Genomic DNA, 20,058 nt, shown 5'->3' on the forward strand with positions numbered 1-20,058 from the left:
CTTCACAGTGACATTCTCTACCACGGTGTTTGTTGCCGCTCTTAATGTGAAGTCCACAGGAAGTAACCAAAACTCTCCATTTTATAAAACAGACGATTTAAACCGTCGTGTTTCAAAACATGAAAATAAATTCACCTTGTTACCTTGTATCCACAGATATGGAGTCTAAAGTGTGCCGTGTTACAAGGGCAGGGCCATTATCATCATTATTATTATTATAATTGTTATTGTTATTGTTATTATTGTTATTGTTATTACATGGCTTCATTAGTAAAGATTAGAGATGAAGAAGAATATATAATAAGAGTATATCGTAAAAAAAAAGGAATAACATTTTAAAGATCATTTTAGAAATTAAATTTCCAAATGTTAATATGTTTTTATCTTTTTATGATCTTGATTAGACAATCAGTACATTTGATGATGTCACCTCTGGGGAAGTTTTATTTTCTAACACATTATTGATGACTCATTATTATAATCATTATTTGATGACTCATTATTATAATCATTATTATTATTATCATCATTATTACATTGCTTCAGAATAAAAACAGCAAATTGTTTAATGAGTAAAGTGAGTTAAAGAAAAGAAAAAGACTATATTTAGTATTTTTCTGATGATTTCATCTTAAATGTAAATATTTTGGATTTTCTTGGTTGGACAAACATTTACAGTTTTATTTTCTGACTCTTTACAAACAAATTGAATTATTAAAAAATAATGTGCAGATTCATGAAGTCATAAATAAAACGTGTCATGTGATCGGAGAGTCTCTGAGGTTTTTAGCCCCTTGTGACGCGTTAGCATTAGCAGCATTGTTAGCATTAGCAGTAGTTTAGGTACAGCGAGAAGGAAAAGTGAAGATTTATATGGTACGTTAGCATTAGCATTAGCCGTGTTGGTCATCTACAGATCCAACTAGCCTGTTAGCTTTAGCTGCTATCTGAGCATCAGCCACATTGATCTTTCTCGCAGCGTCTCCTGTGATTATTAAATGTTTCTGATGACTGAAGCGTCACATTAAAAACACTTTCTCTGTAACTGATCGTGACCTCCTGAAGAACATGAACCTGAAGCTTCATGAAAACAAACTGAAGCGTTTCGTCTCTGCAGGCCGAGACTCGGATCAGAACCGCTCAACAACAAACCTTCCAACATTTCAAAATAAGGTTAAAGTTCCTACAGATGGACGGTTGTTCTCAGCGTTGTCGTGTGTTTTCTACTAAAACAACTTTATTCTTATTGGACGTTAAACTTTAGAGACGGCGTGAAAACCTCCTAACTCCAGCGGCCTGTGTGTGCAGGCCTGTGAGGAGGTACGAGGTTCTCACAGGACATCAGTTACTGTTGGCAGGTCGATTACAGCGTCGTGGAGGTAGACAGAGACTGACATCATCAGCAGAGACACAGTGGAGGTGGAGCGCTGACTACATGTCCCATCATGCCCTGGGACTGTCAGGGGGAAGGTGGGCGGAGCCTCTGGTTCAGGAAGTGTTTTTTAACACAGTGAACTCATTTAAACGATACTGTCAGTGTTTAAAGACACTGATGTTGTACTTAATAAATAACTGTATCTATTTTATCAATGAAATGTTTCTGGCAGTGAGAAGAAGATTCTGGAACATCTGAATATAACAACAATATCAAATAAATATAACGTCACCACAGCGGTCTGGGCCTGAACAATATTTACTGTTTTAATAATTAACGAGTTTCTGTCAAAATAAATTCACAAGTTTTAAATAAAAATGTTTTAAAATGAAATGGAGCTGCTGCCTGTGTGACAGACGACATGTAAAAAAGGATGAATTCAGAGAAGTTAAAGATTCACACGTGAGTGATGCTGATCAGTTTTTAATTCAACTGACTGAATTCAGAATCATTTTCAGTTTTAATCCTTCAAGAGTCGAGATCTTTGTTTTGTTTTTGTTCTTTAGTAACTCAAAAAGGCTCATAAAATCATTTCAAAATAAATGTATATTATGTCCTGTCAAAGCGTTTGTTCGTGTTAAATAAAGTTAAAATATAAAGACAGAAGTTTGTGTCTTTTAATAAAACATCAGATTTCTTTGGGAGCTTTCAGCTGAATCTCGTCAGCAGACGGTTTCTCAGCCGTCACTGAAGTGAAGAAGAAATATTCATAAATAAACTCGTCAGTAATAAATATAATAAATAAACAAACACAAACGTGTCTGAATCAGTAAAAACATTTAAACATAAAAACTGAACAAAACTCCTGAATCACTGAACCAAACTGGCCCCTCAAAAGACTTCATTACCCATGAGCCTCAGCGGTGACGGATCCTGGTTCAGTGATCCAGGAGACGTCAGTGGTTCTGTGTTGAAGACACTTCCTGTTCCAGAGGCTCCGCCCACCTACCACACTCTGATCACTGATCAGGTCCCTGATCGATCAATCGACAGGTCCCAGATGGATCAGTAGGTCCCGGATCTACTCACAATCAGGAACCTGTCCATGGATCGACAGGTCCCTGATTGATCGGCAGGTCCCTGATTGATCGGCAGGTCCCTGATTGATCGGCAGGTCCCTGATTGATCGACAGGTCCCTGATTGATCGGCAGGTCCCTGATTGATGGACAGGTCCCTGATTGATCGGCAGGTCCCTGATTGATCGACAGGTCCCTGATTGATCGACAGGTCCAGTGTGTGTTTCAGGTGGATTTCAGGAGTTCGAGTTTCCGGCGACATGAACCAGTTTGTGTTCAACAACTGATCAGGTGTATTGATGAGTCAGTGCGATCAATCAGTGTGACAGACAGGAAACAGATTCATCTGTACAACATCAAAGACAAAACAGTTCTTTCAAAATAAAAGACCCTCTGGTTTGAGACGGCTACAAGCGGAGAGCAAGGCGAGTGTGTGTGTGTGTGTGTGTTTGGTATAACAGATGGTGTGATTTATAAACAGATTGTAAAGTGTGTGTGTGTGTGTGTGTGTGTGTGTGTGTGTGTGTGTGTGTTGGCACAGTGTGATGCTGTCATCTTCTCCTTCCTGTCTCAGAGGACGCTCAGTCTGTCGTGTGTGTGTGGTGTGTGTGTGTGTGTGTCCAGAGGGTCAGTTTGTGTGTGTGTGTGTGTGTGTGTGTGTGTGGCTCAGCAGCAGCAGTGAAGCTCTCTCTCTCTCTCTCTCTCTCTCTCTCTCAGACCACGGTGCTGACGGAGGGATCTGATAGGTTGAGCTGGCCGGTGATGTCAGTCGGGTACGGCTACAGGGAGGGACAAAAAGAGAGAGAGAGAGAGAGCAAACACACACACATTAATCCAACACACTGAGGCTTGGAGCCAAGATGGCCGACGTCTGATTGAGCTTCATGTTGTTTCTGATTTATGAATTTAAATTATTATTTTTTCTTAAAACACATTTAAATAATGAAATATAAATAATCATACGACCACACATGAAACTGACGAATAAACATACAGAGTTTATACTGTAATATAATGTAATATACTGTAATATACTGTAATATAATGTAATATACTGTAATATAATGTAATATACTGTAATATCACTACTCGTGAATTAATGTAAAGTATGTTTTGTTGAATTAAAAGTTTATCGGGGTGATTTTATGTGATTAAAACATCATTAGTAGTAAAGTAAGCAGAGTGTTAATAAGTGAAAACAAACATGACGACGAGGTTTTCATTTATTGGAACAACAGCGTTGTAATTTCACCTGGACTTTTCAAAATAAAATGTTTTGGGAGGAGTTTTGACTGTAAACCTGATCAGACACTAAAGCTTCTTCTTCAGTTTCTGTTTTCTGAGCTCAGATGCCACAGACAGCAGCAGGTTCAGCTCCGGTCCGTCCTCCTTTAATTCTGATGGTCCAAATACCTCTTTTTTCTTCTTCTGCTGGTTACCATAGCAACAGACGTGTGTTTGGTACGTTAAAGAACGAACGACCGGCCATCGACCTTTTTTCTTAAAATCTTTTTTGCATTTTTCTGTCAGTTTTGAAATGAAAATAACAGAAATAATAAAACGATGTGATCCGAAATCTGCAGCGCCGCAGTGAACACGCCCTGAACAGCGTGTCTTATGTCACAGGATGTGTTGCCCTGCAGGTTGCCAGGTTTAGTGCCAGACCAAAACTGTACCTGGCAACCGGGACTGTAACAGGGACACTGCACAGACGTTCAGGGCGGATGGATACGATGTTATTCATCAAGAACTAGTTCCAGCAGCTCTGAACATTTCTGTCTGTGTGCTGATGAACTGTTGACTTTATCTAAAAATATGATCCGATCGGCAGAAAATGTATCAACTGTTCTGATAATGGATTAATTATTGGAGTCATGTTTCCCTCATCATCTGTTACCGAGAATCTACGTCTACGAAACGACGTCACCTTCAACTCTTCGCACTGTTTTATAATATTTTATTGCGACATAATTAAAGGGACCTGTTATGATCTCGCTTGTTTTCTGTAATATATAACGTTACAGCGTTTTAAACGTCACCGATGTTTCAAATAATGACGTGACGTAATGTTGAAATAATCCCAGTGAGCAAAACGTCGCCTCCTTTTTTCTACTTTAAAGAGGACTTTCTGACATTTCACCGTCAGCTCGTTTATTGGTCACCATGTCCACAAAATACATGGACACGCCCACGCAACGCAGGGACACGCCCACCCACCATTCAGTCTCTCTACCTGTTCTGAGGTGGTTTACGGGACCGGGACTCTGATCTGGATCAGATTTAACAGAGAAAACAGTTTCTGGTTTTCCCACCAGAGTTTCCTGATGGACAGATAGCATTAACTGCCACTAACAATAACATTAGCTGCTGTTGGCTAGTTAGCTCAGTTAGCCACGCGGTTAGAAGTCCTGTTAGCTGAAAACCTCCTGCTCCTGGTGGTCCAAAGCTAAACACCTCTCCCAGTCAGATGACTAATGGGACCATTAGCTGTAGCTGCTAACTGAGCTGACAAGCTCAGCAACAAGTAGAGGAAACTCCATAAATCACCATTTTCTCCTGAAGATCTGATCCAGTTTCACCCGAATCAGTAAATAAAATGATCAAGTTTTTGTAAAGTAATCTGATATTTTTCCGATCAGAAGAGTCTCCCTGTTAGCTTTTATCCATTAGCGTCAGTTTGTTAACTTTCATCTGCTGGCTTCTGTCTGTTAGCTTCTGTTCATTAGCCTAATTTTCTGTTAGCTTCTGTGAAAAGTCCCTCAGGTCCACAACATGAAACCAGAATTTTTTCCTGACTCGTCCGTCCTCCGCTCGGTCTGTCTACTCGCACCGAGGTGATTCACAGAAGAAGATAAATAAGAACGCGACTGTAGAAGAAGAAGAACGAAGCTAACGGCCCTTTAACACAGAACAGAACAGAGTCAGTGATATTAAGTCGGTAACAGCGACTGAAGCTGCTGCTGCTGATTGGTTCCTGTGTGGTTGTGTTTCAGTCTACAGGTCGGTCGTGCTTGCAGAGGAGGACAGAGGCAGTGTGTGTGTAGCACAGCATGTAGTCTGGACACCATTCAAATCCACCGAGAGAGAAAAACACTCATATAGAAAATAAAGAGAGATGATCACAAAGAGAAATGAGTTAGAGTCTGAGCATCAGCACAGCTCGCCGGCTGTCACTGAGCGTTCAGTGACAGCCCGTCTGATCCTGCTCCACTTTCACTCCCTTCACATTAAATAACAGGATATCAGGAGGGAGATGGGATGCAAAATGTACGACTGCTGTGGATTTAGAAGAAAAGTGCATCACAGAAGATTTGGCACATTTCAGATCAGCTTCATCAACGACACTCTTAAAAAAGATCGCATCAAAGATGTTCTCAAACTAGTTGAAGCTCAAAGACTCCAAACAAACAGATTTCTTCCAAATTGAAGCTGAAAGGAGAAAAAAGAGAAGCAGGCGGCGGCCACAGACAGGTCAGAACCACCAACACTGACGACTGAAACCATCAGGAGTTACAGGTCTTTAACGGAGTCAGAAGTCATAAAGGACTGGACTCTGGCAGACACTCCTGTGGGACGAGCAGAGCTGTAACAAGAGTCATTGATTAGCCGAGGGAGAAGCCAGAAACATCATCGTCTCTGACAGCTTTAATTCAGCAGCTCCTAAAAGTGTCGCCTCGCTGAAAATGAGACGAGTTAGAGGAGAAAAACGAGCGTCTGCAGGCCGTCCTGCAGGAAGAAGACAGCTCTCTGAAGAGATGTGATGAAGGCAGGACGAAGGGACAGAGAGATGACAGGAGAGGAAAAAACCAACAGGACAGGGAGGACGCAGACACACACAGGACCAAGACAAGCAACAGGACACAAACAGAGAGGAAGGTGAGAGGACAAAAGGTCCACAGGAGAGAAGAGACCACACAGTCTGACCCTCTTCACTTCTCCTTTGCAAGAGGACGACTCGGTGTCAGAAATCAAACCCACGAGCCCTGACCTGACTGGACGCATCACACCGGACGCTTTCTGTCTTCATCTGTCTCCTCTCGTCTGTCTGTCTGTCTGAGGGACACATGAGCTGATGGAGGCGGGCAGATAAAGGTGGCTGACTGACAGACGGGCGGCCATGATGAGTCAGCAAGGAGATGATGGTGCTGGGGATGAGATGAGATGAGATGAGATGAGATGAGATGAGATGAGATGAGAGGACAAACTAAAAAATGATTTTTCTCTCTCCTCTCTCATATTTTAAAAATATGAGAGAGGAGAAGAGAGGAGAAGAGGAGAGGAGAGGAGAGGAGAGGAGAGGAGAGGAGAGGAGAGGAGAGGAGAGGAGAGGAGAGGAGGAGAGGAGAGGAGAGATGAGAGGAGAGGAGAGGAGAGGAGGAGAGGAGAGATGAGAGGAGAGGAGGGGAGAGAGGAGAGGAGAGGAGAGGAGAGGAGAGGAGAGGAGAGGAGAGGAGAGATGAAGGGATTACACAAATATGAAACTAAAGAGAGGTGGAGGGTGAGAGGAGGACAGGAGGAGGAGGACAGGAGGAGGAGGACAGGAGGAGGAGGTGGTCTTCATCTCCTTACCGTGGCGTCCCCGGAGGCCCTACGGCGTTTGAGGTCGGAGGTCGAAGTGATGGACCTAAAAGAGGTTTTGGGCTCGGGCTCTGCTCTACCACTTTTCCTATCCTAAAATAAATGATACGATAGGTGCACACACACATTAACACACACAGCAGAGACACGTCAGCTACACTCACTGAGCCCTGCTACACAACACACACACACCTGTGTGTGTCTCTCTCTCTCTCTCTCTCTGTGTGTGTGTGTGTGTGTGTGTGTTCATTAAGTATAAGTATAGTATAGTTCAGTATATCATAGTATAGTATTATATAACACAGTGCACTAATCATATATATTATAGCAGAGGATGGTACAGTAATAATGTAGTATACTAGCATGGTATATACACAGCATTTAACACTTCATATAGTAATACTGTACGGTTCAGTATAGTACAGGATAATATAATATTGCATAGTATAGTATTACATAGTGTCCAGTATTGTATAGATTAGTAACAGTATACAGTGTTGTGTAGTATAATGTAATAGCATACTACTATAGCATAGTTTAGTAATAGTGTATGTTATACATAGTATAGTATAGTATCGTATAGTATCATATAGTATCACATAGTATAGTCTGGTTTAGAGAAGTAGCTATAATTCATTCTATACAGCTACATAGTCATATTGAGTGTAGTGCTACTATAATAGTATACTATAGTATAGTATAGTACAGTATAGTATAGTATCATATAGTAAAGTATCATATAGTATAGTACAGTATAGTATAGTATCATATAGTAAAGTATCATATAGTATAGTACAGTATAGTATAGTATCATATAGTATAGTATAGTATAGTATAGTATCATATAGTATAGTATAGTATCATATAGTATAGTATCATATAGTATAGTATAGTATCATATAGTATAGTATAGTATCATATAGTATAGTATAGTATAGTATAGTATCATATAGTGTATAGTATCATATAGTATAGTATAGTATCATATAGTATAGTATAGTATAGTATAGTATCATATAGTATAGTATAGTATCATATAGTATAGTATAGTATAGTATCATATAGTATAGTATCATATAGTATAGTATCATATAGTATAGTATAGTATAGTATCATATAGTATAGTATAGTATAGTATCATATAGTATAGTATAGTATAGTATCATATAGTATAGTATAGTATCATATAGTATAGTATAGTATCATATAGTATAGTATAGTATATAGTATCATATAGTATAGTATAGTATCATATAGTATAGTATCATATAGTATAGTATAGTATAGTATCATATAGTATAGTATAGTATCATATAGTATAATATAGTATAGTATAGTATAGTATCATATAGTATAGTATAGTATCATATAGTATAGTATCATATAGTATAGTATAGTATCATATAGTATAGTATAGTATCATATAGTATAGTATCATATAGTATAGTATAGTATCATAAAGTATAGTATAGTATAGTATCATATAGTATAGTATAGTATCATATAGTATAGTATAGTATCATATAGTATAGTATCATATAGTATAGTATAGAATCATATAGTATAGTATAGTATCATATAGTATAGTATAGTATCATATAGTATAGTATAGAATCATATAGTATAGTATAGTATCATATAGTATAGTATAGTATCATATAGTATAGTATAGAATCATATAGTATAGTATAGTATAGTATAGTATAGTATAGTCTGGTTTAGAGAAGTAGCTATTACTAATTCATTCTATACAGCTACATAGTCAGTTACAGAGTAACATAGTATGATATAGACATAGAGCTGTATCCTGTAGTATAGTGTAGTGTTGTATAGAAATGGTATGGTACAGACAAGTATATGTGTGTGTGTGTGTGTCCTTCCTGTTTCAGATGAGGTGATGTTTCAGTAAAACTCAGTTTTACTGCCCAGAGCCACAAACACACAGCAGCAGGTAAATCAACCACGAGGAACACAACAGGAAGTCAACAGGAAGTCATCACACACAGCAAAGAAAATAAACAAATAAAAACATCCTGGGGGTGGGGGGGTGGCGGGGGTGGGGGTGGGGGGGTGGGGGGGTAATGAGCCTGAATGAAAGCACATCAGATCATTATACCAACACTTTGCTGCTATAATGTCCTCTGTCCACAGTTTGTGTGTGTGTGTGTGTGTGTGTGTGTGTGTGTGTGTGTGTGTGTGTGTGTGTGTGTGTGTGTGTGTGTGTGTGTGTTGAACAGAAAACAGGAGGGGGGGGCAGCATATGGATGATGGTGACCTTTGACCCTTCACAGTGTACAGAGTACTTTCAGTACTTTTACTTGAGTAAGATAAGTCTGGTATTAGTCTGTATTTTCCTTCCTGTCAACAAATCTCATTAAAAAGATTTAAACCAACGTGTCTGAAGGTTCACCAGTACCTGTGCACCTGTATCTGTACCTGTACCTGGTCCTGTACCTGTACCTGTACCTGTACCTGTACCTGTATCTGTATCTGTACCTGGTCCTGGTCCTGCACCTAGTCCTGTTCCTGGTCCTGTACCTGTATATGTATCTCTACCTGTACCTGGTCCTGTACCTGGTCCTGGTCCTGTATCTGTATCTGTATCTGTACCTGGTCCTGGTCCTGCACCTAGTCCTGTTCCTGGTCCTGTACCTGTATATGTATCTCTACCTGTACCTGGTCCTGTACCTTTACCTGTACCTGTACCTGTACCTGTACCTGTACCTGGTCCTGGTCCTGCACCTGTATCCTAGTCCTGTACCTGGTCCTGTACCTGGTGCTGTACCTGGTCCTGTTCCTGTTCCTGTACTTGTACCTAGTCCTGTACCTGTATCTGTATCTCTACCTGTACCTGGTCCTGGTCCTGTACCTAGTCCTGTACCTGGTCCTGTACCTGGTGCTGTACCTATACCTGTACCTGTACCTGTACCTGGTCCTGCACCTGTACCTGGTCCTGTACTTAGTCCTGTACCTGGTGCTGTACCTATACCTGTACCTGTACCTGGTCCTGCACCTGTACCTGGTCCTGTACTTGTACCTGTACCTATACCTGGTCCTGTACCTGGTCCTGTTCCTGTTCCTGGTCCTGACTGCAGTGATCTCATTGAAATGAACTGATTCGACCAACATGTTTAAAGCTGCTGTGACTGAACACACGGTCCCTGCAGATACACATGTAGGTCCAGGTAAGACCAACTGACGATACCACGTGTAGAGAAAGACTTCAGGTTGCGGTTAAAGAGCTGCCATGTTGTGAAGTCACCACGTCAGCCTGAACGTATTACGTTCAACAGGAAACACGACAGGAACCAGTATTTGTACTTGCTAATGATAATTTTTGGTTTGACTCTGCTCATGAGATTTGATGATGAGAAGAAAAATACACTTCCTCACACTTACAGTAAATATAGTTTGTATGAAAACAGAAAAACATATTTTTAAAGGTACATTTCTGACAAAGCCCAGCCCCCGTTTGGATCTGTGAAAACTGTCGACACATTCAGTTTGAAATGGAAAAAACAATATCAATAAAACACATCGATCATGATTAAGATTACATCGTTTCATCAACAGACAGTGGAAGACTTTGATCTGAGCGTCAGTCAGTAACATATCAACAACACCATGAACACTGTCCTCTGATCATTCACACTGTTAGCTGTTAGCTGTTAGCTTCACCCTCCTCAAACCTTCAGTGATGCATTAAATCTACTGTACTCCACTGTACTGACACTCATTCATACTGAAGGGAAACAAAAAGAGCACAACTAAAGAACAAACTGAAGCTTCCATTCACAAAAAACAGAGAGAAAATACAGCATGCTGACAAGTCTGATGCTAATGGTTGCTAGTAGATATTTGATGTGCACATTTCATTCTGCTGGTTCAAAGCTAATAAACTGACTTAAATCAAAGAGCGGTCAGTGTTTGAAACACAGATTAACAAAAGAACTAAATACCAGATCCAATGAGAATCACTCGCCTAGCACATACGGCAAAGAAGTTTTCTGGCTTCCATGTTTACTTCCTGGTTGTGATGCCCATAAAAAGCTGAAGCCCCGCCCCTTCCTGTGGACCTCATTGATCAAACCTCTGTCTGGTTGTGAATGAAGAGACAGATAATGTATTGATCCTGTTTGAATTGTGTCATGAATCACACACACGATGTTTGTCAGTTTAAAAGATCATTTTTAAGTCAATAAAGTCTCAAAAAAGGTCCAATAAGGGAAACAGGAAGGGGCGGGGCTTCAGCTCTCTATTGAATATGTGCAGTAGAGTTTCCCCGCTCGGCCCAAAGACTTTACATTGTGATCACAGATTTTTAATCAACCTTTCAGTTTTCAAATATTAAACCTCCAGGGATCAAACGTTCATGATAGAGTCATGATCGAGCTCGTCTGCAGTTTTATAATGGAGCTCTGTGAGGAAATTATTTTTGGGCTGCAGGATTTTAGCTGCAATACGATGAAAAATAAAAGCTTGATGAATTATTTACATACTCTTTACTGTAATCTGTTACTGGATGTAATCCTGTAAACAACGCTCCTCTTCCTCTCTCAGACTGAAGGTTTCACCTCATCATGTGTCTGTGATCAGTCTCACCGTGTGACTCGCTCTGAATACAGTTTAAATCTTCTGCTGGTTTCCTTTCTCAGCTGTTTGAAGTGCTAATCATCCTCCGCTAGCTGTTAGCCTTCAGCGGCTAGTGTTTGAAGTGCTAATCCAGCAGAGAAGTGATGATTATTAATGTGTTTGAGTCGAGCTGCTGCTCAACATCTGGAACAAAGAGTGTGAGTGAAGGAACCAGAGCAGGTTTCTTCTTCTGCATGTATGAACTTCAGATCATCTTTCACACAATGAGAGTCACTGTGGACGTTATTAAACAGATCAGGTGTCTGTTTCTGCTCTTTGATGCTGCAGTTATACAATATATAATCATATCTCTTATTCAGATCAACACATTCCTCCTGTTAGCTGCACAAACACACTGATGTCACCGCAGGAAGAAAGAAATCCAAAATAAATCTTTATATTTTCATTTTTCTTGTTATTATGAGATATTACGGCATCATGTCCCCTCTGAGAGGTGATTCTGAATCTGAATTTTAATCCCTTCAGACTGCAGACATTTGATGGACCTCAGTTATATAAATAATAATAACAACAACAATAACAGTAATAATATCAGTATTAATGACAGATTTCAGTTGTTTTTCATCTCACATTTTGTTCTATTTTGTGACACAATCAGCAGATGAATCAGTAATAACTGTCAGCTGTAGATGTGTTTTGTTTTGTACCATCTGTGATGTCATGACTCATCTGCTGACATGTCACGTGATGTCATCCCGTCATGTGTCACGTGTAGTCATCACATCAGTACTCAGACCTCCTGTCTCTCTGTTAGAGCCTCTTCACACGGAGCCGTCTGTGTGTTTATTGGTCCGTCTGCTGTGTGAGGTCATCAGCTCTGCTCATTACTATTCAACTGGAAACTTCGAGAACGAACTTTGAAGGGACTGAGTTATTTATGTTTTCTTCATCTTTAATAACTACATGTTGTCGGACTGTTTGCATTGACTTTGTCTTTAACATTTCCGTCCTGTTCAGTTTGGTTCAGTTCTGACTGCAGAGACGTTCTGTGTTCGTCCGCAGAGAACAATAAAGTTTGATTGGATCGTTTATGAGCTCTGAAGCTGCAGCAGTCACTTTAATGACACGCTGTTATTGTGAAGGAGACTGGAGGTCACCTGCTGTCTGACTGTGGGACATGTCTCCATGGCAACAGACAACGTTTTCAGTCTGTTTCAGTGACATCGCGCAGGTGAAGCCCAACTCTCAGAAACTAACTACTGCACACTGTACTCCATGTGTGTACACATGTACACACATGCAGTACAGTGTGTACACACATGTAGTACAGTGTGTCCACAGTGTGTCCACAGTGTGTCCACAGTGTGTCCACAGTGTGTCCACAGTGACTCTCATCGTATGAAACATGATCTGAAGTTCATACATGCAGCAGAAGAAACCTGCAGCTGAGCTCCGTCTCACATCCAGAGACGTCTCAGACTCAGCCTGTTACCCACAATGCCTTACTTCCTTTTCCATGCCTAACTATCCCTTTGATTTTATACATTGAACAAAAATATAAAGACTTTTGTTTTTAATGGGTTAAAGACTGATTTATGAGCTGAAGAGTTTTTTTTCTCTTAAACTTTGAGCACTAATGTAGAGAACATGACGCTCAGCTGTTAGGAGATCAGAGACATCATATATGAAGAGCTGCACAGCTGACATTTATAATAAACACTCACATGACGACAAACTGAATGACTTCACAAATACTTCAATCAGGATCCTGTCTTCAGTTTTGTTAATGTGCTTATTATTATATATTATGTTTGTTTATATCTGTCTGTTTATTCATTATTCATCTTTGACAGAGGTTTTAAAGGCGATGCTGATCGTCCACAGTGAGTCGAGTCAAACAGACACTGACTCAGCTCTCTGCTCTGTCGTGTGGCGCTGATATAAGTGCTTGTGATAAAAGAAGTTTCTGTATGTTTATGTTTCCTGAAGAGATTCACTGAACTAAATGACATGAACACATGAATACATGAACCCATGAACATATGAACCCATGAACATATGAACATATGAACCCATGAACACATGAACCCATGAACCCATGAACACTTGAACACTTGAACACTTGAACACTTGAACACTTGAACCCATGAACACATGAACACATGAACACATGAACACTTGAACACTTGAACACTTGAACACATGAACACATGAACACATGAACACTTGAACACTTGAACACTTGAACACATGAACACTTGAACACATGAACACTTGAACACTTGAACACATGAACACATGAACACATGAACACATGAACCCATGAACCCATGAACAGTGACTGTGTCCTCAGAGCAGAGCAGCGCCGGGTCAAACCTCTCTGAGCTCTTTATCTGTGACATGTTGCGGTGCAGCAGACGGAGTGAACAGGAGGTTTGTGGATGAATCCCCGTGGACACAAAGCGGTCTGGAAAAATGCCTCGTGTCGGTTTTCCCATCATGCTTCAGTGCACCACTCTGTGTCGTGTTCTGAACCGCAGACTGAAATAAAACATGGCCGCTGTGTGTCTGCAGGACGTTACAACAACAACAACATGAATATTTCTGACTGAATCCTTTAAACTCTGATTGGATTCTTTGTTTTTATCTTGTGAAACTTGTTGAGACTAGAAAAGTTTTTTCTGATTCACTCAGATTCAGTCTGGTTTGTTCCTATTTGTTTTGTAAGAGTTGGTTTATTTTTCCACTAAATTAAATGCTTTATTTTGAATGAAATTTATGATTATTGTCCCTCTTTTAAAGTTACTTAATCCTGTTTAAATTCAGAAGATTTATATACTTTTATATTTATGAGAAATTACTAATGCTGCAACATCACTTCCTTTTATCATGAATCTACTGCGTTGCTGTTTTTGTCTTTGCTGATGTGTGATCGTCCACACAACACGATGAATGTGTTGATTAGAAGATAAAGGGTTTGTTGTCATTCATTAAGACAGATTCTCTCTGTTACTGATTTGATTAATTGATTAGTTGAGCAAAAAATGAATCAGCAACAACTACAATCATCACTGAAATAAGTTTTCCTCAGCTTTTCTTTGTCTTGTGTGACAGCAAAGTGAATATGTTTGGACTGTTGGTCGGACAGAACCGCCTGTCTGCAGTGTTACTCTCCATGTTCTGATGACTGATGATGGAAAATGTTTTGGAGACTTGTTGTCATAACTGAGCAGTTCTGAGCTGTGACTGTACTGCTGGACCCCGTGTTTGTATTGACCAATGAACCGAGCACTGACACAGACACATGTTGAGTCCTGTAGAGACGGTGAGGTCAGACGGATCAGGACCTGATGTTCTTCACACACAGGTCCGATAAAATAGTAAAGCAGCTGTCCTGTGGGATCCTGAGCTCCATCAGAGCCGTCAGAAAATATCTATTTGAGAAGATAAAGTTTGATTCTGTCTCCTCTGAGTTTCTTCTTCCTGTTCAGTTTATAACTTGTGTAACAAGTATAACTTATGTGTAACAGTGACATCACTGTGAGCAGTGACATCAGCCTCTCTGATCTTTCAGTAAACAAATAAAGAGTCTTTACTATCTTAATACACGTTTAAAGGAGCAGTCTGTAGTTTTGTTAAAGAAATGTTAATGAGCAGAGAAAAATCCTCATTGGCTGATTTTAAACAAACTAAATAAACAAACTCTCTTTGTTTTCATGACTGAATAAACTGAATAAACAAACTGACCTTAAAGGACAACACACTTTATACTGTTTTACTTTGTTTGTATGTGGCGGACCCTGCCACCTTTCTAGCTTCAAACAGTGTTCTGGGACCTTATTTTCCTCTGAGACCAGCTGGTTTATTCACTGATGGAGACAGTTTGTGTTATTACCTCATTAATATTGTGAATATTAAAACTCTCAGTTTGGAAACTACATGAAACTACACAGAGCTGCTTTAAATAGCAGGAAAAACAACATGGCAATGACCTCAGACCAGCTGGTTCTTGGTCTACGGCACAGTCGCTCTCTTCTTTACGTGCCTGACCACACCTCAGTTCATGACCACATGGCACAGGTACTTAAACAACGTGACAGTGACAGCTACACCTGCACTGAGCTGTCAGCGCTGACGGAGGACTTTAGTAAATGTATAAAAACTCAACACAAACAACAGGAACAGTTTCAGCACTCCCTCACTCAGACTCACGGCAGAGAAACAGGTTCATGGTGATAAACATGACAAACATGGTGAGAACGTTCACGTCCTCCAGCATAAATACAGTCTACAGCATGAATACAGTCTACACAGAACTGAGCTCAAACATTTTGTCCCTGGAAGTCAAAACAAAATACATAGCAGCAGAAAGAGAGCTGAGCAGGTTAGAGTCATAACCAAACCCTGAACGCACTTACAGTAGAGTAAAGAAGGGTGCAGTTAGAGTAGAGTACAGTAGAGTACAGTAGAGTACAGTACAGTACAGTAGAGTACAGTACAGTAGAGTACAGTAGAGTACAGTAGAGTACAGTAGAGTAAAGAAGGGTGCAGTTAGAGTAGAGTACAGTAGAGCAGAGTAGAGTAGAGTAGAGTACAGTAGAGTAGAGTACAGTAGAGTACAGTACAGTACAGTAGAGTACAGTAGAGTAGAGTACAGTAGAGTAGAGTACAGTAGAGTACAGTACAGTACAGTAGAGTACAGTAGAGTAGAGTACAGTAGAGTACAGTACAGTAGAGTAGAGTACAGTACAGTAGAGTACAGTACAGTAGAGTACAGTAGAGTACAGTACAGTACAGTAGAGTACAGTAGAGTACAGTAGAGTAGAGTACAGTAGAGTACAGTACAGTAGAGTAGAGTACAGTACAGTAGAGTACAGTACAGTAGAGTACAGTAGAGTACAGTACAGTACAGTAGAGTACAGTAGAGTACAGTACAGTAGAGTACAGTAGAGTACAGTAGAGTACAGTACAGTACAGTACAGTAGAGTACAGTAGAGTACAGTAGAGTAGAGTAGAGTAGAGTACAGTAGAGTAGAGTACAGTAGAGTACAGTAGAGTCAGGTACCTGCAGGTTCTTCCTCCAGACGTTCACGGCAGCGAAGGCGAGCTGCATCTGTTTCCTTCGAGCGTCTTTGTGTCGTTTGTAGGCGATCTCGATGAAGATGAGGAAGATCCCGGCAACGATGCCACCGGCAACCAGCATGAACACACCTGAGGAGGACAGGTGAGGACAGGTGAGGACAGGTGAGGACAGGTGAGGACAGGTGAGGTGACTAAACACTTGTTACAACCTCAAAATGGAAAATTTAAACCGTCTCCACTGCAGAGCGGCTGCACCTGACAGCAGGGCGACATGTCGGGTCTGTAGTTGTGTTTCCTACCTGCCATGTTCTCGAAGGTGAGGGTAGCGGGGGCGTTGCTCCTCGAGTCACACTCCTGGTATCGAACCCACGTCTTGTCCAGATCCTCCATGAAGCCGTTCTCATGAGAGCTGAGGAGACACAACGAGACATCCTGAGACACAGAGTACAAGTTAACAGTCAGGTATCAGACGAGGATCAGATGGCCTCAGCAGGCTCCAGTCTGGTTCCTGTCGTGTGTCTGTAGATGATCATGAAGGTGTCTTTACCTGAGAATGGCCAGAGACACGTTCTGTTTCCACGGACTGTCTTTCCTCATTCCAATCCCGAATCCGGAGCGGAAGAAAAGCTCTCCTGTCGTCACCAGATCGCACTTCTGCGATGCCTCGAACTCCAACACGGCGCTGTCCCAGATGAAGGCATGAAGCTTACTGCAGGAGGAGGAGGATGTTAGGTGTCAGTGGATGCAGATGCAGCATCACATGACATTTCTTTATAAACTCTGTGTTTGCTGACTTGTCTCTGACGGCCTGGATGGCCTCAGCAGCGCTCTCGTAGTTGTGTTTCTCCATGTGCCGGTACATGGTGCTCAGCTCCACCTGCCGTCTAAAATAGATATCCACCGAGCTCTGCTTCACTGTGGCGTAGATGAACTTATCTGATGGGTTACGCAGCTGTGAAACAAGAACACCACGTCAGGAATGAACTAAAATGAATGCGCATGTCCCGTCTCATTAATGTCTCCTCTGGGCCACCGTAGCTGGTTCAGATTCGGAGTCAGTGTCACTTTGAAGCAGAGAAGGTGGACCCAAATGCATGAGACGGCAGGCAGGAATATCAATGGATGAAGTTTATTTCAGACCAACGGCCGGATCAGGAAAACTCAGCAGATGACGCGACAAAGACTGGACTTAAATACAAACTAAACTAATGAGTAAACTAATGAGGGGATGAGGTACAGGTGGAGTGAGGCGGAGAAACACAGGTGAAGGTAATGAGTGGAAAAACACTAGAAACAGGGAAGAGCTAATGAAGATGTGACTGGGGAAGAACTCAGGTAACAGGGCTGGGCTAATGAAACAAATACAAGACAGGTGTGGAGGGAAAATCAGGCTGGAGAGGAGCACAGGAGGAAACAGGAAACTAACAGGGCAAAAGACAAAGCTCGAAAACACACAAAAGAAAGATACACTGAACAAAATGACAGGACAACGACCGTCGGACAGGATTCCCGTCAGCTCAGCATTTCCTCCTCATCCCTGGTATCAAAAGACACCTGTAGCTCCATCACCTGCCTGTCTCACTGCACTCGGCTAACCACCGTGTCTCACCCTGGGGTCGTTGATGCCAGTGATGCGCTCCTCAGGCCGGTCCAACACAAGGAAGGCTGCCAGGTTGGCAGTATACGAAGCTACGATGATCATAGCAAAACCTGCCCACACCATACCCAGAATCCTCGCTGAGAAACTCCTGGGAGCTCCTGCAGACAGACAGACAGGTCAGAGAGAGACAGACAGGTCAGACAGAGAGAGACAGGTCAGACAGAGAGACAGGTCAGAGAGACAGGTCAGACAGAGAGAGACAGGTAAGAGAGAGAGAGAGAGGTCAGAGAGAGAGACAGTGGAGTCAGCAGGAGAGTAGACAGGAAGTGTCTGACGGAGGACAGGAAGTGTCTGACGTAGGACAGGAAGTGTCTGACGTAGGACAGGAAGTGTCTGATACAGGACAGGAAGTGTCTGACGGAGGACAGGAAGTGTCTGACGGAGGAACACCCACCTTCTCCTATCCCAGAGTTCAGCAGTACTCCCCATGAGAACCACATGGCGGAGGACAGGGTGAGGGCGTCTTCTTCTTCTTCTTCACTGTTCACTTTAAACCTTCCAAACGGGCTGCACACACAACATGTCACATCATTATATATGCACAGAACTGGTCCAATAGTTCTGATCCCAGGTTTCTTTTACATGAATATTTAAAGGAATATTCCACCAATGTTCTTGTTTCCATGTAGCTGTGAATCCTCACACTAACTGTCAGCTTCAAACAGCTTTTAAAAAAAGGTCGGTGTTGTGATATTTGTGCATATTCAGAAACCTGTTGACATCCAAGTCTTTCATAATGTTTAACAGTAGGCATGTTTCTCCCCCCCGCCCGATCAACGGCTGTAAACAGGAAGAGGTTGTGTGTCGCACAGACGAATATTCTGAACGAGCTGTTAACACGATGCTCCTAAAACCTGAATAATATCAGCAGATCCTGAACATCAAATCTTAGAATATCGTCACATTGACATCGTGGTCACGAGCTGCGGACACATGATGGTATTTCTTCACTCGGCTGATTAGATCCCATCTTCTCTGTTTTCATGGACGCTAAATGAGACGATCTGATCAAACTGTTTAAGTCCCGACATGTTTCATCTTTTGTGACAAACTAGTTCTAATCTGCTGATGTAGATCACCTGTCACCTGTAAAGTGACAGATTTTTGAATGGACTTTGGCTTGTTCTGTTCTGGACCACAAAACATCCAACAGTTTATAAAACATGACCACCTGCGATAAACTTCTGACAAAACTAAAGTTATTTAGACAAACTTCTGTGACGTGTAGCGACAGATGGTGTTGTACATGGTATCGTGCTGCGCTGTGTGATGTCACACTGTGGTTACCTGAACCGGTCTAATAGGTAAAGCATCACTGCCACCACGTGGACCGACAGACCGACTAACAGCCACAGTGTGCTCTGGAACGGCTGCATGAATGAATCCAGAGTGCTGCGAGGGATTTCCTAAACACACAAACAACACATCTCCATCATCTTCATCATCATCATCATCATCATCATCATGTACAGACTCATCAGCTGAGCCTTAAATTCTATGTGAATCTGGTGGTTCCGGTCCGTAGGGTTTATTGTTACAGCAGCTCTTTGTCCAACACATGAATGAATCTCTTCTCTGCTACAGACCGTCTGCAGCCTTCACAGGTCAGAGATTCTCCAATAAAGCAGCATTAAAACATGCAACACTTGACTCATGTGCTGGAGGTAAAAATCATCCCGCGGTTGCCCTTGAG

General features: G+C 41.4%; 1 protein-coding gene across 1 annotated transcript in view; it reads right to left on the minus strand.

The window, feature by feature from the left end:
- Window positions 1-2,350: 2,350 nt before the first annotated feature.
- Window positions 2,351-20,058, minus strand: part of LOC140995735 (glutamate receptor ionotropic, NMDA 1-like) — a 50,360-nt gene continuing 32,652 nt past the window's right edge. The window contains exons 14-22 of the mRNA XM_073465812.1: window positions 19,653-19,771; window positions 18,760-18,872; window positions 18,315-18,463; window positions 17,500-17,657; window positions 17,253-17,414; window positions 17,005-17,114; window positions 16,689-16,834; window positions 7,022-7,123; window positions 2,351-3,231 (exon numbers count right to left, since the gene is read on the minus strand). Of these exons, the coding sequence (XP_073321913.1) occupies window positions 3,166-3,231; window positions 7,022-7,123; window positions 16,689-16,834; window positions 17,005-17,114; window positions 17,253-17,414; window positions 17,500-17,657; window positions 18,315-18,463; window positions 18,760-18,872; window positions 19,653-19,771 (1,125 nt within the window). The 3' untranslated portion in view covers window positions 2,351-3,165. The remainder of the gene's footprint in view (window positions 3,232-7,021; window positions 7,124-16,688; window positions 16,835-17,004; window positions 17,115-17,252; window positions 17,415-17,499; window positions 17,658-18,314; window positions 18,464-18,759; window positions 18,873-19,652; window positions 19,772-20,058) is intronic.

This window comes from Pagrus major, chromosome 5, assembly GCF_040436345.1.
Source record: "Pagrus major chromosome 5, Pma_NU_1.0".
NCBI classification, from domain to species: domain Eukaryota; kingdom Metazoa; phylum Chordata; class Actinopteri; order Spariformes; family Sparidae; genus Pagrus; species Pagrus major.